The sequence below is a fragment of the Oppia nitens genome, unplaced genomic scaffold, assembly GCF_028296485.1.
Source record: "Oppia nitens isolate AA-2021 unplaced genomic scaffold, nextdenovo-longstitch-racon4-pilon3 scaffold8_pilon_pilon_pilon, whole genome shotgun sequence".
Classification (NCBI taxonomy): Eukaryota; Metazoa; Arthropoda; class Arachnida; order Sarcoptiformes; family Oppiidae; genus Oppia; species Oppia nitens.
In genome coordinates this window covers 109,230-128,254 of record NW_026533252.1, presented here as the reverse complement: position 1 = coordinate 128,254, position 19,025 = coordinate 109,230, and the positions used below count along the sequence as shown (strand labels likewise).

The 19,025-nt window shown below is 25.1% G+C and overlaps 3 protein-coding genes across 3 annotated transcripts; 1 reads left to right on the top strand and 2 right to left on the bottom strand.

The window, feature by feature from the left end:
- Positions 1 to 654: 654 nt before the first annotated feature.
- On the bottom strand, positions 655 to 1,751 carry LOC128963995 (lymphocyte antigen 75-like). Its single transcript, XM_054310549.1, has 2 exons — positions 1,697 to 1,751; positions 655 to 1,625 (listed from the first exon to the last, which is right to left on the bottom strand). Exons 1-2 carry the CDS (start codon positions 1,734 to 1,736, stop codon positions 661 to 663), a joined length of 1,005 nt encoding a protein of 334 aa, XP_054166524.1. The 5' UTR covers positions 1,737 to 1,751; the 3' UTR covers positions 655 to 660.
- A 6,609-nt stretch (positions 1,752 to 8,360) lies between these two features.
- Positions 8,361 to 14,838, bottom strand: LOC128963900 (longitudinals lacking protein, isoforms H/M/V-like). Its single transcript, XM_054310441.1, has 4 exons — positions 14,410 to 14,838; positions 10,642 to 11,493; positions 8,914 to 9,255; positions 8,361 to 8,851 (listed from the first exon to the last, which is right to left on the bottom strand). The coding sequence occupies exons 1-4, from the start codon at positions 14,723 to 14,725 to the stop codon at positions 8,457 to 8,459; spliced, it is 1,905 nt and encodes a 634-aa protein (XP_054166416.1). The 5' UTR covers positions 14,726 to 14,838; the 3' UTR covers positions 8,361 to 8,456.
- Positions 14,839 to 16,085: 1,247 nt separating this feature from the next.
- LOC128963844 (leucine-rich repeat-containing protein 47-like) lies at positions 16,086 to 18,501 on the top strand. The gene is made up of 5 exons (XM_054310367.1): positions 16,086 to 16,598; positions 16,669 to 17,066; positions 17,129 to 17,555; positions 17,653 to 17,990; positions 18,062 to 18,501. The coding sequence occupies exons 1-5, from the start codon at positions 16,301 to 16,303 to the stop codon at positions 18,395 to 18,397; spliced, it is 1,797 nt and encodes a 598-aa protein (XP_054166342.1). The 5' UTR covers positions 16,086 to 16,300; the 3' UTR covers positions 18,398 to 18,501.
- Positions 18,502 to 19,025: the final 524 nt, after the last annotated feature.

Here is a 19,025-nt window from a genome sequence, read left to right as displayed (position 1 = left end):
AATAAAATATATTTTTATTGTATATTACTGTTATTTTTTTTATTAAAGATAACACTTTCTATCACTCGGTAACAATGATTTTATCAATTAAAGTGACATTCATTTTGTATCGTTAAGTTAGACCAGTGTCAAGGATTTCAACTATTATTTTGTTATTATAGTACATATCATTAATGAATAACAATAATATCTAAGTAATTAGTTATTTAATCTAATAAAATGTTAAATATTTGTTTTAAAATTATGAGTATATAAAGTTTTTAATTAATAAACTAATWTTAATAATTTTTAGTAATATATTAGTATTTATTCAATTATTTTGGTAGATAGAGTTTAGTGATATTTTGATCATTAATAATATTAATTTGTTTTTATTGTATTATTATTATTTGAGATTAACGAGTATATAAATAATATACTTTAAAAATAAATATGAATTTATTTAACACAAAAAAAATAAATAATTTCTATTTTTCATAAATGTTTATTTCACAGAAATGAGTCGTGAATTTTATACTGCAATAAATTAATACAAGTATTTTTTAATACTAAATTATTATTATTATATATATACTCTATAAATATAAATATTATTTTTTAAGTAAATAGACCTATTTTTATAATAAATTACAACAAATAAAAAATTACCCTCATTAATTTTTATTCAACACATTTCCATATTTTAACGGCAGTATTGATGGGTCTGTTTTCCCCTTTACTGGTATATATATTACTCAAATATGTGGCTTCTGGTAAATCTTTGGGTGTCAACCACTTGCCCTCAACTGTGCGACGATTTATGGGTCCAATTAATTTTTTGAAGTTAAGTCCTATGAAATGTCTGGTCCGATAATATTCAATGCGCGAGTAGTTAGCATTCTGTATGTCCCCAAACGGTGCTGAATTGCCGCCCTCTACCCTAAAAAAAAGACCGGCATATTCAGCACTGATGTCCGTCCATTTGACATTAGGCCACAGTTTGGTCGGTTCCAACTGTTTAGGTAACTGAATATATATGAATCCGATGGGAACCGACTGTTTGACAAGTTTTTGAAGTTCTTGATATTCCTCATTAATAGCATTGACTAAAATTTTGATTTCAGCATCGTACTTTTTATTGTTCGCCTCCATCTTAGCGTAAGTGACATCCAAGTGGTTATGGAGTCCCGTAATCGCAGGTTTATAATTAGGACAGTCCTGTTGGACATAGCGTTGGCAGACAATCAGTGCTTTGAGACTGCATGGCTCGTCCACCCAATTACCGGCAATCGGGTTAATCAATGACATTTGGGCACAGTCTCGATGTGCAGTACTGGCGTGTGGATTACCGTAGGCCCACTTACTGAAATGTATTAATTTATGGTCGACCCACTGAAACACATTGTTTTTATATATGGTGCCCAACCACACCCCTCCCACGTTTGCTGCGTACGGTTTGACCAAATTATATAGAAAATCATTTTCTGTTTGCGAGTGTATTGTAATCAATGTGGAACTCCTATCGTAATGACTGCATGTGTCAAACGCTTCCTGATATGTGCCAACCTTTGGGATGACTTTAAAACATTTTTGGTTGTGATATGATATCCAATCCCCACAATCGCCATTAATTGTAAGACTTTGATCTAACATAATATTAAGATAATTTTATTAAAAGATTAAAAGATTAATCGTTTAATTTTTATTCAATACTAACCTATTAGTATAATAATACTCAATAATATAAAGTAATTCATAATARTTATTTTGCTAGTTTAAAACTTTTAATATAAAACTTTTAGTATAAATATTTTGTWAATTTATTAATTACTATTAGTTAGTTTATTTTTATGTGATTTATATAAGTCAATTAAATAGTTAATACAGTTTATTRGAAAGTATATGTACAGTATATACACAATATGATTAAACAACAAAGATATTGCACAATATCCTAGTAAATTTAAATCAACAATTAATTAATAGACATTTAAACAAATAAAAGGTTATTGCAATTAGTAAAAATATCATAAAATTAATTATTAAAATTGAAATCAAAATTTAAACAGTTGTTTATAATATAACTTTTATTATATATTTATATTTTTATCATTAAAAATAATTTACAAAAAATAAAAGCTTTTGTTATATCAGTTAAAAATTATTATGCAATTCTGCAATAATTTACTATAATTAAAATAAAAATAAAATTACTATAATTATTGCAATCATATTSAAAATGTTATTCTAAATTCTTTTAATTTTTGAATTAATTTACTTTATTATCATTATATAAAAATATTTATGCATTTAATGTAATACAGTATTTAAATGTTTTCTTTACTACAAAATCATATTAACATAATGCATAGTTAACTATAAAAATAAATCTTGAAATATAAGAGATTATAAAATAAATTATTGTTATTAATCATAAACCGATAGATGTATAAATAGCCGAATAATTTAAATAAAATAACCAATTATTCAAAACAAACAAAAATAATATGAAACTAATAAATAATGACAAAAATRTAAATAATAAAATTTTAATTTATTATAATTGATAAAATAATACATAAAAATATATTGTAATAATAGTTAAGCCGTATGTTTCCATAATTTAATGGCAGTATTGATAGGATGGTCGGAACCGTCTGTGCGATAAAAATTGGTAACAAAGGCTCCCTTCACGAGTTGATTGCTTGCCATCCAATTCTCTTCTCGTAAAATATGGTCTTTGCTATTGTGACTATTTCTGTATTTAATACCATTCATAGTACGGGTGCGGATCCAGTCAACACTACTCGAGTTTGACTCCTGTATCTCTTCAAATGCGGCTGAATTGCCACCCAATACCCGAAAAAACACACCGCCATAGTCTTCAGTAACGTCAGTCCATTTGAGTTTAGACCACTGTTCGGACAATTTTGACGGTTCCTCATTGTTTGGGTATTGTATATGGATATAACCGATGGGCACCGGATACTTAAGCAGTTCACGAGTGGCATCTATTTCGGCTTTTATTGTTAGTGACATTTCTTTGATTTTTAAGTCATATATTTTTATCCTTTCACTCAAATCATTGTCCAATTTTTTAATTTTATCGCTAATAAATAGTAACTCACTTTCAGTATCATAACTCGGATGCTCTGGTATGTACTGACAAACAATTAGACTATTTGTATTACAGTCTTCATTAATCCAATATCCCGGTGCGTTAGTGTTGGATAATAAGAGAAGCGAACAGTGTTTAGTAATGTCTCCAGAAATGGGATATCCCTGAAACCAATTCTGAAAGTTCAATGGACTGCTATCAACCCAATGATAAATTTGATCCTTGAATACCGTTCCTAACCAAACACTAATAGTTGTTTGACTTTCATAGGGTTTCAGTAAATTGAGTATAAAATCGTTTTCCTTTTGTGAATGTATTGTCAATAACATTGAAGACCTATCCAATCGACTGCACACCTCTTCAGCACTGGAATGGCTGGTCATAACTTTGACCACTTTTATGCACTTTTTGTTCTCATATGATATCCAGTTATTATCACATAAAACGTTTCCATAAACTACAGTAAATAAAATCAAGTATTTATTTTATTAAAAAATTATTAAATCTTTTATTTGCATTTTTAAATTAAACCTTTATTAAAAATAGATGCAAATGTAACAAATAAAATAATTATGATTATTGTCATATTTTAAAATTTTATTTAAAGTTGTATTTTAATGTTATTATTTTATTATTATAAAGTAGACTAATTATTAAACGACAGAACATGACATCATTTTATAAGTTAATTGTATTGTTTGAACACATTTACAAATTATGTTTACACCGATAATTGCAATTTATTTGAAAAGTTAATATAAAATATTGCTATTTAATATGTAATACATAGTACATACATAATACATTAATTTAAAATTAAATAAAACAAGTATTTAACTAACAAATTATATAATGTAATATCTAATAATATAAATTGATGTATATATGATATATTGTGTATATTAGAGATCGGAACCTAAATAGTTTGGATTCGGGAACCGCTAAAAAATAAAATCGGTTAAAAAAAGATCGGTTCAGTTCCTATAATTAAATAGATTTTTAAATAACATTAGATTTCAATTTATTTAATTCATGTAATTCTAGTGTTATTTCACTTTTTGAAAAATCATAATTTAATTATAAAAAATAATCAAAAGATGTAATCTTAGTTTAATTTAAATATTTCATCATTTTTAGTARTATTGTACTCTACATACAGTATTATACAGTATATTGTAAAATATAATTTAATATTCATTTATATTACATATGATTTAATATAAATTTTAAAAATACTTATACATATAAAATATTTTAGAAACTAATGCAATAGAAATTATGTTTATATTTGGTGAGGACAGGGACTATCAAATAATGCATTTATAATATTCTGATTATTTTCCACTAAATATTTAAATTTTATATAATAGGTTCAGAGATCTATAGAGGAAGACATGCTTTTTTGAGAACTGGAGTCAAAATAAGTCCAATTATTTGATGAGTTTAGACCAACGGATTAAGTCCTACCTATGACTACATTGTTAGGACAGTTGTGGTCTATTTGTATATCTATTTGTATGACACTATAACTAATATTTTTAATTTATATTAATTAAATATTTGAAACATTTTGTAATACTGACTCTAGAAGTCTACCCAAAAATCAGAAATAATTGGTAATTATAGTATAATTTATATATAATTGAAGAAACTTATTAAAAAAAATAATTTCTATATTTTCTAAACTATAAACATTCAAATCAACAAATAAACATAGTATCGGATCCATAGGTGTAAGTGATTTTAGTAGGAAATATAATAAAACAATGACATTGGGTTCAGTAGCTAATGTAATCTGTAAATACTGTATAAATTTAATACTGTATATAAATTGATATATATTTACAAATATTTATGTATATTTGTAAATTTACAACAATTATATTGATTATTTTTTCTACTATTATATTTTATTTAATTGTTGTAGCATATAGTGCAGTCATTAAAATTAAGTGTAATCATGATAACTTTTTTGTTTAAAAGTTAAACATTATTGTTTGTGAATTTATATAATTATACAAATATAACTGTAAAATATAAGTTTGTCAAATTTTTTTACATAAATTATAACAAAAATATATATTTGTTTTATTTATAATTTTAATCACTGATCTAGTGATTCATGTGATTAGACTATAAATATTTATTAATTTAATGTAATTATAAAATTCAACAATAATAAAGACAATTATATTAATAGACTGGTTTTACAGTAAATTATGGGTCAAATATTGACACACACTTGAGCTCAGAGATGAATATAATTATGGATTCATATAACCCAAGAGTCAGATCAGACATATARATCATAACAGAAACAATATATGGATTTATTGCTATGTTTAATGAAATCTCCAAAAAGTTTGATAATTATTATTAAATAACTTAATTGTATTGAATATATAATTAATTTATTAATTAATTTATTATAATAAATGTCTAAATTGAAAAAACAAAAGTTTAGTGATGATTCGTTAAATTACTATTATTATCATTACATTGTATCAAATTTAACATATAATTATAATAATCATGACAAAACTTTCAATTAAAACATTATAACAAACTTAAAATATTTTTTTTAACAACAAATTAACTTACCGTAATATATTTTTATTTTAAATATTTACAAAAAATTTATAATAATAACGTTATTAGTAAATTATACAAAGAGTTAATAACTAGTTTTAATTACAATTTTGATGATCACAATCACTTTGACTATGACTACATGTTTTATGTCTATTGATTTGCATTGAATCCAACGATTGTTTCAATATATCATTGAATGTATTTTCTAATTGATTAACTTTAGTGCATATATCAGAGCACTGGTCTCCAGATTCACGACACCACTCATTGCATGTCTGATCCAAGTCTTTACAATATTTATAGTCGTGTTTACATAATATACTTAAATCAACGACTTTAAAGAAATCACGTTTTGCTAACAGCTCTTCAGCGGTTGTCTTGTGTTCACCAATTTGTCGATAGTTTTCATCAAAAATATCAATACTTTCGCCGATTCTTTGCTCATTTTTATGCCAAAACTCGCCAAACGTATCATTCAATTCCCTAATTAAACGGATCTGTTTCAAGAAGACATTCAGATGTGTCTTAATATCCATTTCATATGTAATATTAGCCACAATCTTGCGATAGGTCTCTAAATGATCGCTGAGTCGTTCAATCCGTTTCAATGCAATCACAGAATTTTGAAGAATATTGCGGTGAATAACAATAATATTTGATAAAATATATTTTGTTTTTCTCATTATTTCCAACATATTATAGATGTCTTCAAGTGCTAAATCGGCCCTCTGTTTGATTGCTGTGATGGCGATCAACACTTTCGGTAAATCTTCGTCACTGACTGTTCCCTTAAAAACTCTTAATAAACACATTATTATTATTATTAAGTAAATAATTAATATTTGAAAAAATTATAAATATTCATAAATAGGATATTAAATATTTTTTATATATTATCATTTTGATCAACATTTTTATACATTTATATTGTATTTATGTCTAAAATAACGACAAACACCAACATCTCTACTGGAAATTCTTATGTCTAACTGAGCCCTCACTTTGCCCTATCCTTCGCTAACTAAACAGTACTATTAAATTATAACTCAACTTAAGTTATATTTAGATACAGTTTTGTTGTGAACTCAATATTTTAGTCAAATACTAAACTTAGAAACTAATAAATAAACACTAGTTTTAAATGAAGGATAAATATCAATAGTTATTATATTGTTAAGTAATAATCACTTTATACGGTAATATTGTTATTCAATAGACATATCTTTTTATTATTAAATTAATTTTTACATGAATCATCAAAATATAAGTATTAAATTATTTTTTATTTAAAATATTTGTTAATTATTAACTCTCTATCCGTACAATAAATGTAAATAAATGCTATAAAATATAAGATAACCGGTAATATTAAATGCCATAAACATATGCAGTAAAATAATATACATACTGTAGTTAAACTGTATATATTAACTACAAAATAATCTTGATTATATTAAATTATATTTTAAAATTAACTATATATTTCAATTTTACATTGCATATTTTCTATAATAGTTTTTATCATAAATACGATAAATAAATAATTTATACTGTATTTATAAAATTTATACTTTTTGACGACTTTTTTCAAAATGGTTATACTTTTAGGTCAATAAAATTTAAACAATTATGTGAATTGATATAAAAGCATAATTGCAATTTAAAATTGTATTGATATAACGTAAAATTAAATTCTTAACACTAATATTTATTTTAATAATTGCATTTAACATTGAAATTTTTATTATTTTTAATGTAAAACATAAAATAAATTGACGACTAATTATTTTTTTGGTATTTAATGTTTTAATTTTTGTGTTAAAAGTAACATTTTTATAATAATAAAATTTTACAATAGATTATGTAAATACAAAATATATATGTCCTATACATATGAATGTTAATATAAATTTTTACTTATAATATAAATATTTTTTTAAATAATAATTATGATATATCAATATTTGGATATAATAAAAATAATAATAATAAATCACTTTTCTTTGTATTATATTATTATAAAATATAAAACTACAAAAACTAATGACACAATTACACTATACTTAGAGTATCTATAAGTATTGACACCACAAACAAATAAACTTAATTATAATTTTWAAATTTAATAGAAATAAATGACATAATTAAAGGTTATTATCTAATAAACCATACAAATATAAGACTAACAAACAATGTAAATGTAAAATATGTGATATATTTAATATATCTATTTTTAGGGTGGGTATGATATAAAAAGGCTCTTTAATGCATATAATAATTGATATAAAATTTACATGAATTACCTGTTCATCTCAATATCTTACCACTAAAAAAATAATTATGGTATTATTTACCTATAATATAATAGCAAATAATAATTAACTGCAATAAATTATAAATTAATACTAAATATCATATTAACACTTATTGGTATATAAATATTATGTGTATTATATACTGTGATATTATTGATGAAATTAACTGAAAGTCAAGTAGAAGTTGCCAATCAATGGACAATAATCTCTCAAAAATATTGTCCGATTTATTTATTATTATCTTTAAACCAAATTATTCATCTTTTTGTCTAAAAAAGATWCTAAACATCAATATATAAATACACAATTACGGTATACTGTATATATGTTATAAATTATATATATAATGAATTATTATTTAATAACTAAAATAATTTTTGGTAAAATTTATGCACAAATGTTTTGTGTTTGGTTTAGATGTCACATTTTGATGGACAGATATCTTAGATGGTTTATGCATTGCTAACTTGGTCCGGATGTACTCCGTGATGAAATTTTAGGTGTTTCCTCAGTGTTATTCTCCACGTATACTCTTTGTTACAAAGATTGCAAATGTATTTCTCCCCAGAGTTCAAGTGGACACTAGTTATGTGATCACGCATTGCATGATATCCGTAATAGATTTGTGGACAGTGAGGACACTTATGATGTGCTTTATCTAAACGACCGGTTAATGACCGCAACAAATCTTCGGGCATTGATGGTGGCCGACCTCTTCGGGAACGGGTTTGGGCACTGGATTGGGCGTCAATGACTGATGCTGTTGATGTGGAAGGGCTACTACTGATTTGCTGTGTTTTTGCTGATGTGTTACCACCCAATTGACTCGTGAATACATTTCCCATATCTGTCATATAAATGATAAATCATTAATTTAATCATTTTTTAATGTATTCGTTTAGTGTATACCATATTTTGGTGGTCTTCCCCGACCTCTACGTTCAGTTGCAACATTACTTATGGTCATCGATTGATGGGGTGAACTATATGAGGACGAAGATTGAGATACCTCACTGTCCAATTCGAGGGCCGAGTTCAATGAGGCTAATGTAGAAGCAGCGATAGCCCGGGCCAGTGGTGTGTCCATTGCTTGATGAGATTCGCACTCTTGTAAGCCAACGCCAACCATTGTCATTGGGTTTCTTTGTTGACTGACATCTCCCAGATCTTCATCTTCTTCCTCATCAAACTCGTCTTCATATTCTTCTTCTTCTTCTATGATTAACTCCTCTTCCGAGTCTTGTTTTGGCACTAAAATATATTTTTCAGAAATTCATTATACAGTATTCAATATTGAAAAATTTAATTAATTTATCAAAAAATTAAAATTTAAGTATATGATACTAATTACCAATTAATGTAAATTTTAAATATTGTATTATTTATATAAACTTTATAGAAAAAATTAAATATACAATAAATTAAAATAACATTTTAATTTTTATTGTAATATCTGTTTAGACATCATGTTTGTAAACAATTTTAAAAGCTCGCCTAAATATGCATTTTTATTTGTAATTTTTWTATATTTAATTGTTATAAATACAAAAAAAATAAAATAATAATATATGTGATAAAATACAACAAAAAATCATAATTATTATTTTCAGTTTAATTCCCATAAATTATAAACAACTACAGTATTTTAATATCAAGTTTTTTAGCTAATAAAAAGTAAATATTACTAAAAATGTGTTAAAGTAATTAACTATATATAAACATACTATAATAATAATTATTTAGTGATATATTTATTATAAGTCTAAGACAAGGCTATAAAGAAAATGCACTTCAAATATAATTAATGAAAATAAAAATAGTTCACTATTTATGGTTAACATAATATTATTATTTGTGATATAATTGTTTAAATTAATAAATAATATAAAAAATTAGAACATATATATATTATATAAAAATAAAWTAAAAATCACTATTATTTGAAGGTTTTTTAGTAGATTAATGTATTTAAAAATGTATTAAATTATTACTTTAAAAATAATTTTACAACTAATACCAGTGACAATAAAATGTAATAATAATAATAATAATACCGTACATATAATAATAAGCTTAGTCATAATGATTTTTTTGATATAAAAAAGTAATCCTTGAAAATATCGACCAAATGATTGATTATAATTTAAAAACTTAATTATTTATTGTAATATTTCATTAATCTGTAAAAAACCTGCATATTTTATATTTTTGAAGTAATTTTTTATCCCAAAAAATCAATAATATTAAAAAATAATGTATAATACTCATAAAATAAAATATACTTTTGATTTAAAAAGATTAAATTTAAAAAATTAATGAGATATTATTTTTAAATTATAAATAATTTCAATTAATACTAGAGTAAAAATTTAAATAATAAATAATATTCCATAATAAGTTTATAACATATAATTAACACATTTTTGTAATATTTTAAAATACACTACATTTTAGTAAATTAAAATAAACTTACCGTATATTAACTCTAATATAAAATATTTAGTAAACTAAATCATAGTGTATTTCTAAAATAAAATAATTTTAATTAAAATTTATATTAAAAAGATAATATCATAATACAGTTTATATAATATTATTTATTAAAAATTATAGACTAAAAAATATTGTTTTAATTACCACTATTATTATCACTCTTAGTTGTTGCTGTACTGTCGGCAGCAGCGGCACCGGTACTGTCGTTAAGTATAGATGTGCTAACACTAGTCCCTTGCGGTACTTTAGCCAATATGGCGGATGCGGTTGTTGTGTCCATATGCTCTTCATCCTCAACTTCCTCTTCATCTTCTGCAGCGTTACTATCATCCGAATGTTGATTAGACTCCGATATATTATTATTGTTATTACTGGTGACGTGTGACTGATCTTCAAACTCGGCAAACATTCCCGACTTTTCTCCCGATGAAACGTCATTTACTACTTGTCCAGTGGTCTGTATCTCCTCATCCAATTCATCGGCAAACTCTTCATCTTCTAGTTCTTCATCAATAAATTCTCGTTTAATACCTCTCTGATCTCCACTCAAATCACTGTCACTAATTTGGTCCGCATTAGATATCTGAGGATCTGTTCCACTAATAATAGTGACCGATGGCTGATCACTAGTAGAAGAAGTCGTGAATTGTTGTTGTTGTGATGGCCTTTGGTGTACAGCTTTGGACAATAGGGACTGTTGATAACTGCGCTGGTATGCCTGTGCCAGAGCTTGTCGGTGTTGTTGTGACAAAGTTCTCATGTGTTGCAAATCAATTTGCATACGACTAGTACTACCATTAGTGGTGCCATTGTTGGTATTGTTGTTGTAATGATAACCACTGCCGACATCACCGGAATTGGTTGTATTTGAATGCTGTGATTGTGTGTGATTTGCACCACTCTTGGGAAGTATGAAATCTTTGGCGCCTTCTATCTGAAGAAACTTTGCGGCGGACACTATGTCATCCAATTTATCGCGAGAAACAAGAATTTCACCTAAAAATTAAACATAAATTTAATACTTGAAATAAATTTTTATTAAAATAACATATTGTCTTAAACTATAATCTTTAATCTGTTTTGTGCTTAATATAAATTATTGTCTGGTTTTACTCTAATTCAATATTTTAGTTTCAATAGATTTACATCAAAATAATAAGTAATGCAATATTTTTTTACTTATATTTATTATTTTAAAAATATAATAATCAAAATGTCTAAATTTTTTCAATAAATAAAAAAAACTAAACTCAGTGAACCTTAAATAAAAAAATAAATTATAATTTTGTATTAAAGTTCAACAAAGTTCTGTATTTTTCAATATTAATTGAATTTATTGATTTCAATATACTATAACATTTAATATACATCATGAAAATTATACAAAATATTTAAAGTTAAATATGATAAAAATTTAATTATAACAAATTATAAACATTTCTATTTACTATTAGATAAATGTCATATATAAAAATATATTTTTAAGTAATTATTATTTTTAAAGTCAAAATATTATTTATATAATTCATTGAAAATCATTACATAGAAAATAAAAGCAATTATTTTTCAAGTCATAATTTTTTCCATTAAATTTTCTTTTAGGTTTTACAACAATTAATTAGATTTATGAATAATAATAAAAATAACAAAATTCATTGGACGAAATATTTTATTGATTTTTTTCTAATATTAAAAAATATATTACATTTTATATTTAATGTATGATTTTTTATATTAAATATAGTGTATATAATGTACTCTCACAGTCTCACTCCCATTACACTCATCTTTATTGATGTATTACAACAACACATGAAGTCATAGACACTACCACTGCTCTCCCAAACAACTCTTCCATCCATTTATCATATCTTTTAATACTGTAATGAATGAGTAGAGAGAAAGCGGGGGTGAGTTGTCTTTTAGTACCAATAGGAGCGGGAAATCGTTGGTAAAGGAGAGACTCCTATATATGATTGTTAGGTATATTTTTGACATCGAAAAGGGGGAGAGGGTTATCAAAGTTTGTTATTTTTAATATTTAGTTGTATATAATTTTGGAAAATTATTTTAAATGTTAGCATAAATATTATATGAAAGGATAAACTTGGATGACGGGTGAGTCAGTCAGTGGGTATCATAATATACATGATTTATAAATACATTGATATTTCAATATTGGATCAGTCATACTATAGGTCAYTCATAGTTATAGTATAAGTGTGTGTGTGATTCAATCAAAGCTCATATAAGTATTAAACTGTTTACACAATTACAGTATATTTATTAAAGAGCCGATAGAGTAATGAATAAAAAAAAGTGAATATATTTTGATAAAAAAACGAGTTCAGTAAAAAAATTATTTAATATATTTTTGTAGTCTAGTTGACTAAAGTCTACAAAAATCTTTACAAATAACTTTTATACAACAGTTATAGTACTATACAGTATTATGATATATAATATTATATAAATATATATATATATTGTATATTTTTTATGAATCCCTTTCCCTCACAACGCAATCCATTTTCTAATAAAAACATTTAATAAAATCTAATAATGTGTATATATATGGAAGAGAAATAAAAATTATATATAGACTATTGGGTTGAATTATTTATTATTTTTGAACAAATTTCATATCATAGTTTCTACAATATATTTGAACCAGTGCTATACATCTAACATACCAGAGCTCCCCATAAAAACAGGGGTTTCAAAAGAAAAATGACTTACAAAAAAATATATATTGTATATACAGTATATAACAAAAAAAATTTGATTAATTATAAAAATTAGGATATTTTTTATTAGTTTTTTTTTGAAAATGGAGGACAAAACTGGGTTGTMCTCACTTATAGTAACAGTTTTCATACATTGTATTTATTATTTGCACAACAATGGAAAACAGTAAAAACAATTTTTCATTTTATCTCATGTACTGTATATTTATATACTGTAAAAATAAATAAGCATAAAACAAAATATATTTTTTACTATTTTTAATGTACAATATTTTCAAATATTCTGATATATTTATATATTATACTGTATATATATTTCAAATACATAACCCTAATATAAAAACAAATAAAAAGTTGTACTAAATTATTTAATTAATTTTTTTCAAATCATTTTGATAATTTCTGCGAATTGGTATTAATTTTTTCTAATTAAATTTTAGTTTCTATATAATAAAAAAAATTATGTAATTATATTGGATATAATTATTAATAATAAAACACAATTACAAAACACAATGGTGTCATAAAATATATATWTTTTTAATTTTTATATAATTTTTATTAAATAATAATAATGTTCTAACAAATTATAAAAGTTCCCCTTATAATAAATATAAAATTTCCCCCATCAAAAATTTTCCAAATAATAAATCAAAAAATAATAATAATATCTAATTTTAGATTATAATTATGATACAATGCACAGTTGTACTAAAACAATTTTATATAAAAAATTCATTGCTAAAAATATAATTTAATTTTTAGGAAAAAAATACAATTTGAATTGGTAAGAAAAATTATAGCAAACTTATTATATTTTATTTTAAAATAAAATATAATAATATAATAGTTATTAATTAAATATCAAAGTTTCCTTAATTATTATGAAATAATATAAATTTATATTTATTTTATTTTATTATAATCTTAAATTATATTAATTTTTTGAATACTGAGAATTATGTAAATAGTGTTAACTTAAAACCAATGATAACATTAATACAGTTTATTACCTAATAATAGTAATACTGTATTATATATTAAATTAAATCCAACAAAACAAACAAAACTAAATCAATTAATTATATTAATATAAAAACAACATTAAGTAAACATTAACTAAGTATAAGACATCTATATAGTGACCAAACAGTGTCAGACTTACCGCGATAGCAGAACTCAATGATTGTGCGAAGTATATCATAACTGATGTCACGGATGATAATCACTGGGAACTGATTAGACGGTAAAGAGCTAAACAATGACTTAAAATACGGCGAAAAAGCGCTTAAAATGATTTTATGGGCGCGTATTGTCTGTGACTGATGTCCAGTACTGATGTGAACATCCGTACAGTAGGACTCACTCAATAGGCCGACCAACGATCGGCTCAGGGCTGCCGAGTGTGAACTGAACCTCAAATAATATGACTGCTGTTGTTGACCACCTATAGTGGTCGAGTTGGCCGTCAATGTGGCCATCGTTGGGTCAGATGGTTGACAGTACTGGTGTGGGGTCACAGGTGGGGTCACCCACTCCACTGTCACTATCTTTTAATGTCAATACGATATGTATATGTGTTTGATATATATTTAATATCAAACACAATGTCTATTATTGTTATATAATTAATAATTGTTATGACATATGATATGATATATTAATTAATTAATTAATTTTTCAATATATATCATAAAATAATAATAACTATTTAAATGTCACTTTAAATAAAAACAAAATTATAGTAACATATCATATGTTAGGAGTATTTATTAAATATTTTTAATCATATTTATTTAGAAAGCATTCAAAATGTGTCAAACAATTATATAATACATTATATATTATATTAATATATCAAATTGAACATGGCACTTTTAAAAAACAATAGTATTTATTAATACAAAATAAGTTATTTGAGTTTAATATCATATATGATAGATAAATATTTTTGGCAATACTTTTATGACCCACACTGTTATATATACTGATATACACTGTTTGTATTGTGAAAACCTACACACAATTTAATTTTAGAAAATATTATTAATAATATACACATACATAACGTAATTAATTTAATTAATAAAAATTGATTAATTTTTATGATGCATTCATCAAGATATTTGTTTGCATCAAAAATAATAACATTCACAACACTACTAATATATTATAGGAAATTTTTTATTGTTTTTTTATTTTAGATTTTTATTATAATTATTAATCCCTCATATATGGTATGCATGTCTGACAAGCGTATTATACAAACAGTATTAATACAATAGCTTTGCCAATATTGTTGTAATAATAATAATAATAATAATAATAATCGGTTTGATATTTCTCATTGCTATAAAAATTTTATATTTGGAGAAAAAGTGGGTTAGGCTTATAAATGGCATTATATATACAATAATAACGTATAATTTTAGAAATATATCTCATTATTCATATTAATTTTACGTTAATCATGAAAACTATACATGTAGAAATTTTTCATATTTAATAAATTTTAAGTATATTTTTAAAAAATACTAAAATTTATAAAAATCAATACAAATTTACTAAAGAATTTATACATTTAGAAAAGGAATTGAAATTTGTATTATAAAAAACTTTGATATTTTTGTTTGTATAAATTAGCATGGTAATAAATTAACAATTTTAATCATTTAATTTTATGTTAACTATTGTACAACTTATTAGTTTAGACTAACATTTCGTTGTAATTATTATTTTATTATACATTAGGTATACATCTGTATATAATTTATTTATATTACAAATGTTATGTAATTATTAGAGTTTCTATACTTTTCTGTACTTTTATAATATGTATAAAGTGTTGATTCAATAGAAACGTTGCATTCAATAGAGTGTGTAATGTATTTCAATCTATAGTCAAAACACACRTTTGTGTCGTTTGTTTCGATTATTTTGCGAAAYATAACAAAAACATTGCATTAAATTGAATGCTATATAAAAACGTGTCATCAGTTCATCAAATCATTAGTTAATTTGATTGTCAGCCGACAGACACAACCCGACTGTAAACTATGGCCACCGCGACATCCGATGAAAACTATGACTACAAGCGTCACGTGCGAGAGTTGGCCAAAGCGATGACCACTCAGTCGGCAGCTCAGCGACAGCTGCTATTAAGCGGACCGAAGATCAATAAATCTGTAATTGCCGATAATGGACAATTGGATCAAATTGTCTTCAAACTTGAATCACTTAACTTTTTTGAGTGCATAAAGTGTGACAAATTGGTTACATTATCACCGCAAGTGTCTAATCTGACTAACTTGACGTCWCTAATACTGCACAGCAATGGCTTGCAATCATTGCCTCGTAAGCAACTGATCGGACACTTGATCTTACGATTACTTATATATTTTGCTCTGATTTGTATTTATTTTAGCCGAAGTCGGGTCGTTAACAAAGTTGAAATTTTTGGATGTAAGCCGAAATCAGTTGACCGAATTGCCCGACACTATTGGCCACTTGACTGCACTTCAAATGATAAACATCGAGTATAACAAACTGACCGCTGTTCCCGATTTTTCTGCTTTGACTGGACTGTTGACACTTAAATTGTCGGGTAATCAATTGACTCAATTTCCGACTAGTATTTGTTGCGGTGACCAACCTTTACAACATTTGAGTGAAATACACGCCAATACTAATCTAATAGAGGAAATACCGCATAATATCAATAAATTACCGGCACTAAAGACACTGGATCTGCACACCAATCAGATACAAACAATACCGGGACAGTTGGGTGATTGTAATAAACTAAAAGACATTAATCTTAAGGTTTAATTTATTATATGAYATAATTTATTTTGATTGCTATAAATTGTTGGGTTATTTTGCAGAACAATAAGATTAAAGACAGACGTTTAGTCAAACTGATAGACCAGTGTCACACCAAACAGATACTCGACTATATACGTGCCAACTGTTCCCGTTCACAGAAATCAAGTAACAATAAAGACAGTGTTAATGATGAAAAATTAGATGAAAAAGAAAGTGGTAATCGTGACGCTTCACAGGATCGCCGACTTCGAGCCAAAGATGCTCGACGTAGACGAAGGTCATCATCTCGTTCGCCGAGACAGTCGGAGAGTAACGACAAACCATTGCTTGACTCTATTCAACTGATTGGAGTCGACAACGACGAGTGGTTTAAAACAACGACAACTCCTGCCGTTCACGAGTTACGCAAAATAGTAGTTTGTTTGGTCAGAAATGTTGATCTTAATAGAGAAGGCATTTTGAAGAAGTTTATTCAGTTACAAACTGGTAGATAATTGTGATTTATTTTAAGAGAAATATCTATATATATGATCTAATAAATATCTAATAAATATCTAATAAATATGATTTATTTATATTAAAGGTCTTCACACTGGTATTTGTGGACACAGACAACACGCGACTATAGCGACACATGATTTGTCTAAGATTTCTGGCAAACAAATTCATTTTGATGTCAAACCTCCGACTAAAATACGTTTTGTTCCATTGAATCGACATAAAGATGTGACGGCACAAGAGTTTTATAAACAACTCAATGAAGAAGCGGAAGCCTATAGAAAGGAAAAGAAGAGACAAACGTATTCAGGAATTCATAAATATCTTTATCTATTGAAAGGCAAACAACGATTTCCTTGTGTTTTGGATGATAACAAAACTGTTATATCTTTGCCACCATTGACCAACTCTGAGACCACTAAAGTATTAATTTTTTATGCGTTTATTAAGTTTTTGACTGTATTTTATTGAACATATTTTTATTACTTATATAGATATCTGAGAATACAAAAGATCTACTTCTTGAGGTAACGGGAGAATCGGTTCCCACTTGTCGTAAAGTGATGGACGCATTATTGCATGCTATGTTAAAACTAGGTTTAGGCAACTCATCGACCGCACCAACCACTGACATCTCTACTGGCGATCAAAAGACCAACGGTGATCAACCACCGCAACCATTGACTGCGATATCTGATTGTGTATCACTTAAAACACTAACTGTTGAACCGGTCAAAGTGGTTGACATTGAGGGCAAGTTGTATGTCCAATACCCGTCCAAAACCGATCTAATATTTGAAGACATTGAAGTAAAACGTTATAAAGAATGATATTTTAATCATTATGTATTTCAGTGTTGTTTACTAACAGTAAATATTAACAAAAACTACAATAATTTTTAAATTCATGTTTAAAAAAGGGTATAAAGTTAGGCTGTATTTTTTCTAATTTAATTTTTTTTTTAATTTACTAAATTACCAGTTATTAATATTTTTATAATATTTTAAAATTCAATTGGTTAAAGTATTCAAAAATTAAAAGTTTAATTTACTTCAAATAAAGTTAAAATTGTGTTCTAAATTGTAATCGTTTATGAAAACCCCTATCAATAAATTTTGATTTTAATAAATAAAATGAAACTAAATTTTGATATTTAAATTTTAAAAATTAATATACGGGTTAATACAAATTAAAACAAAATTCAAAACTCTGGTTTTCATTAACTTATATTTTATTGTAATATCAAATAAATATAAATAATTTTAATTATGTTTTATATATTTAGACAATTTAATTATTTGCTTTATTATAAGATAGCTTTTATTTTAATTTTATATAATTTATTAATTGATGAGTTAAATTGTTTCATTTATTCAAATTCAATTGATGTAATTGATTTGAAAACAAGTGATCAAATTAATGGCAAACTTATTAACAAATTAACAAATGAATCAATTA

Coding starts and splice junctions, on each gene's coding strand:
- LOC128963900 (XM_054310441.1), bottom strand. CDS start 14,725: ATGGCCACATTGACGGCCAACTCGACCACTATAGGTGGTCAACAACAG. Junction 11,494..14,409: donor CATTGAGTTCTGCTATCGCG/GTAAGTCTGACA, acceptor TTTAATTTTTAG/GTGAAATTCTTGTTTCTCGC. Junction 9,256..10,641: donor TAAGAGTGATAATAATAGTG/GTAATTAAAACA, acceptor AATATATTTTAG/TGCCAAAACAAGACTCGGAA.
- LOC128963995 (XM_054310549.1), bottom strand. CDS start 1,736: ATGAATTACTTTATATTATTGAGTATTATTATACTAATAG. Junction 1,626..1,696: donor GAGTATTATTATACTAATAG/GTTAGTATTGAA, acceptor ATATTATGTTAG/ATCAAAGTCTTACAATTAAT.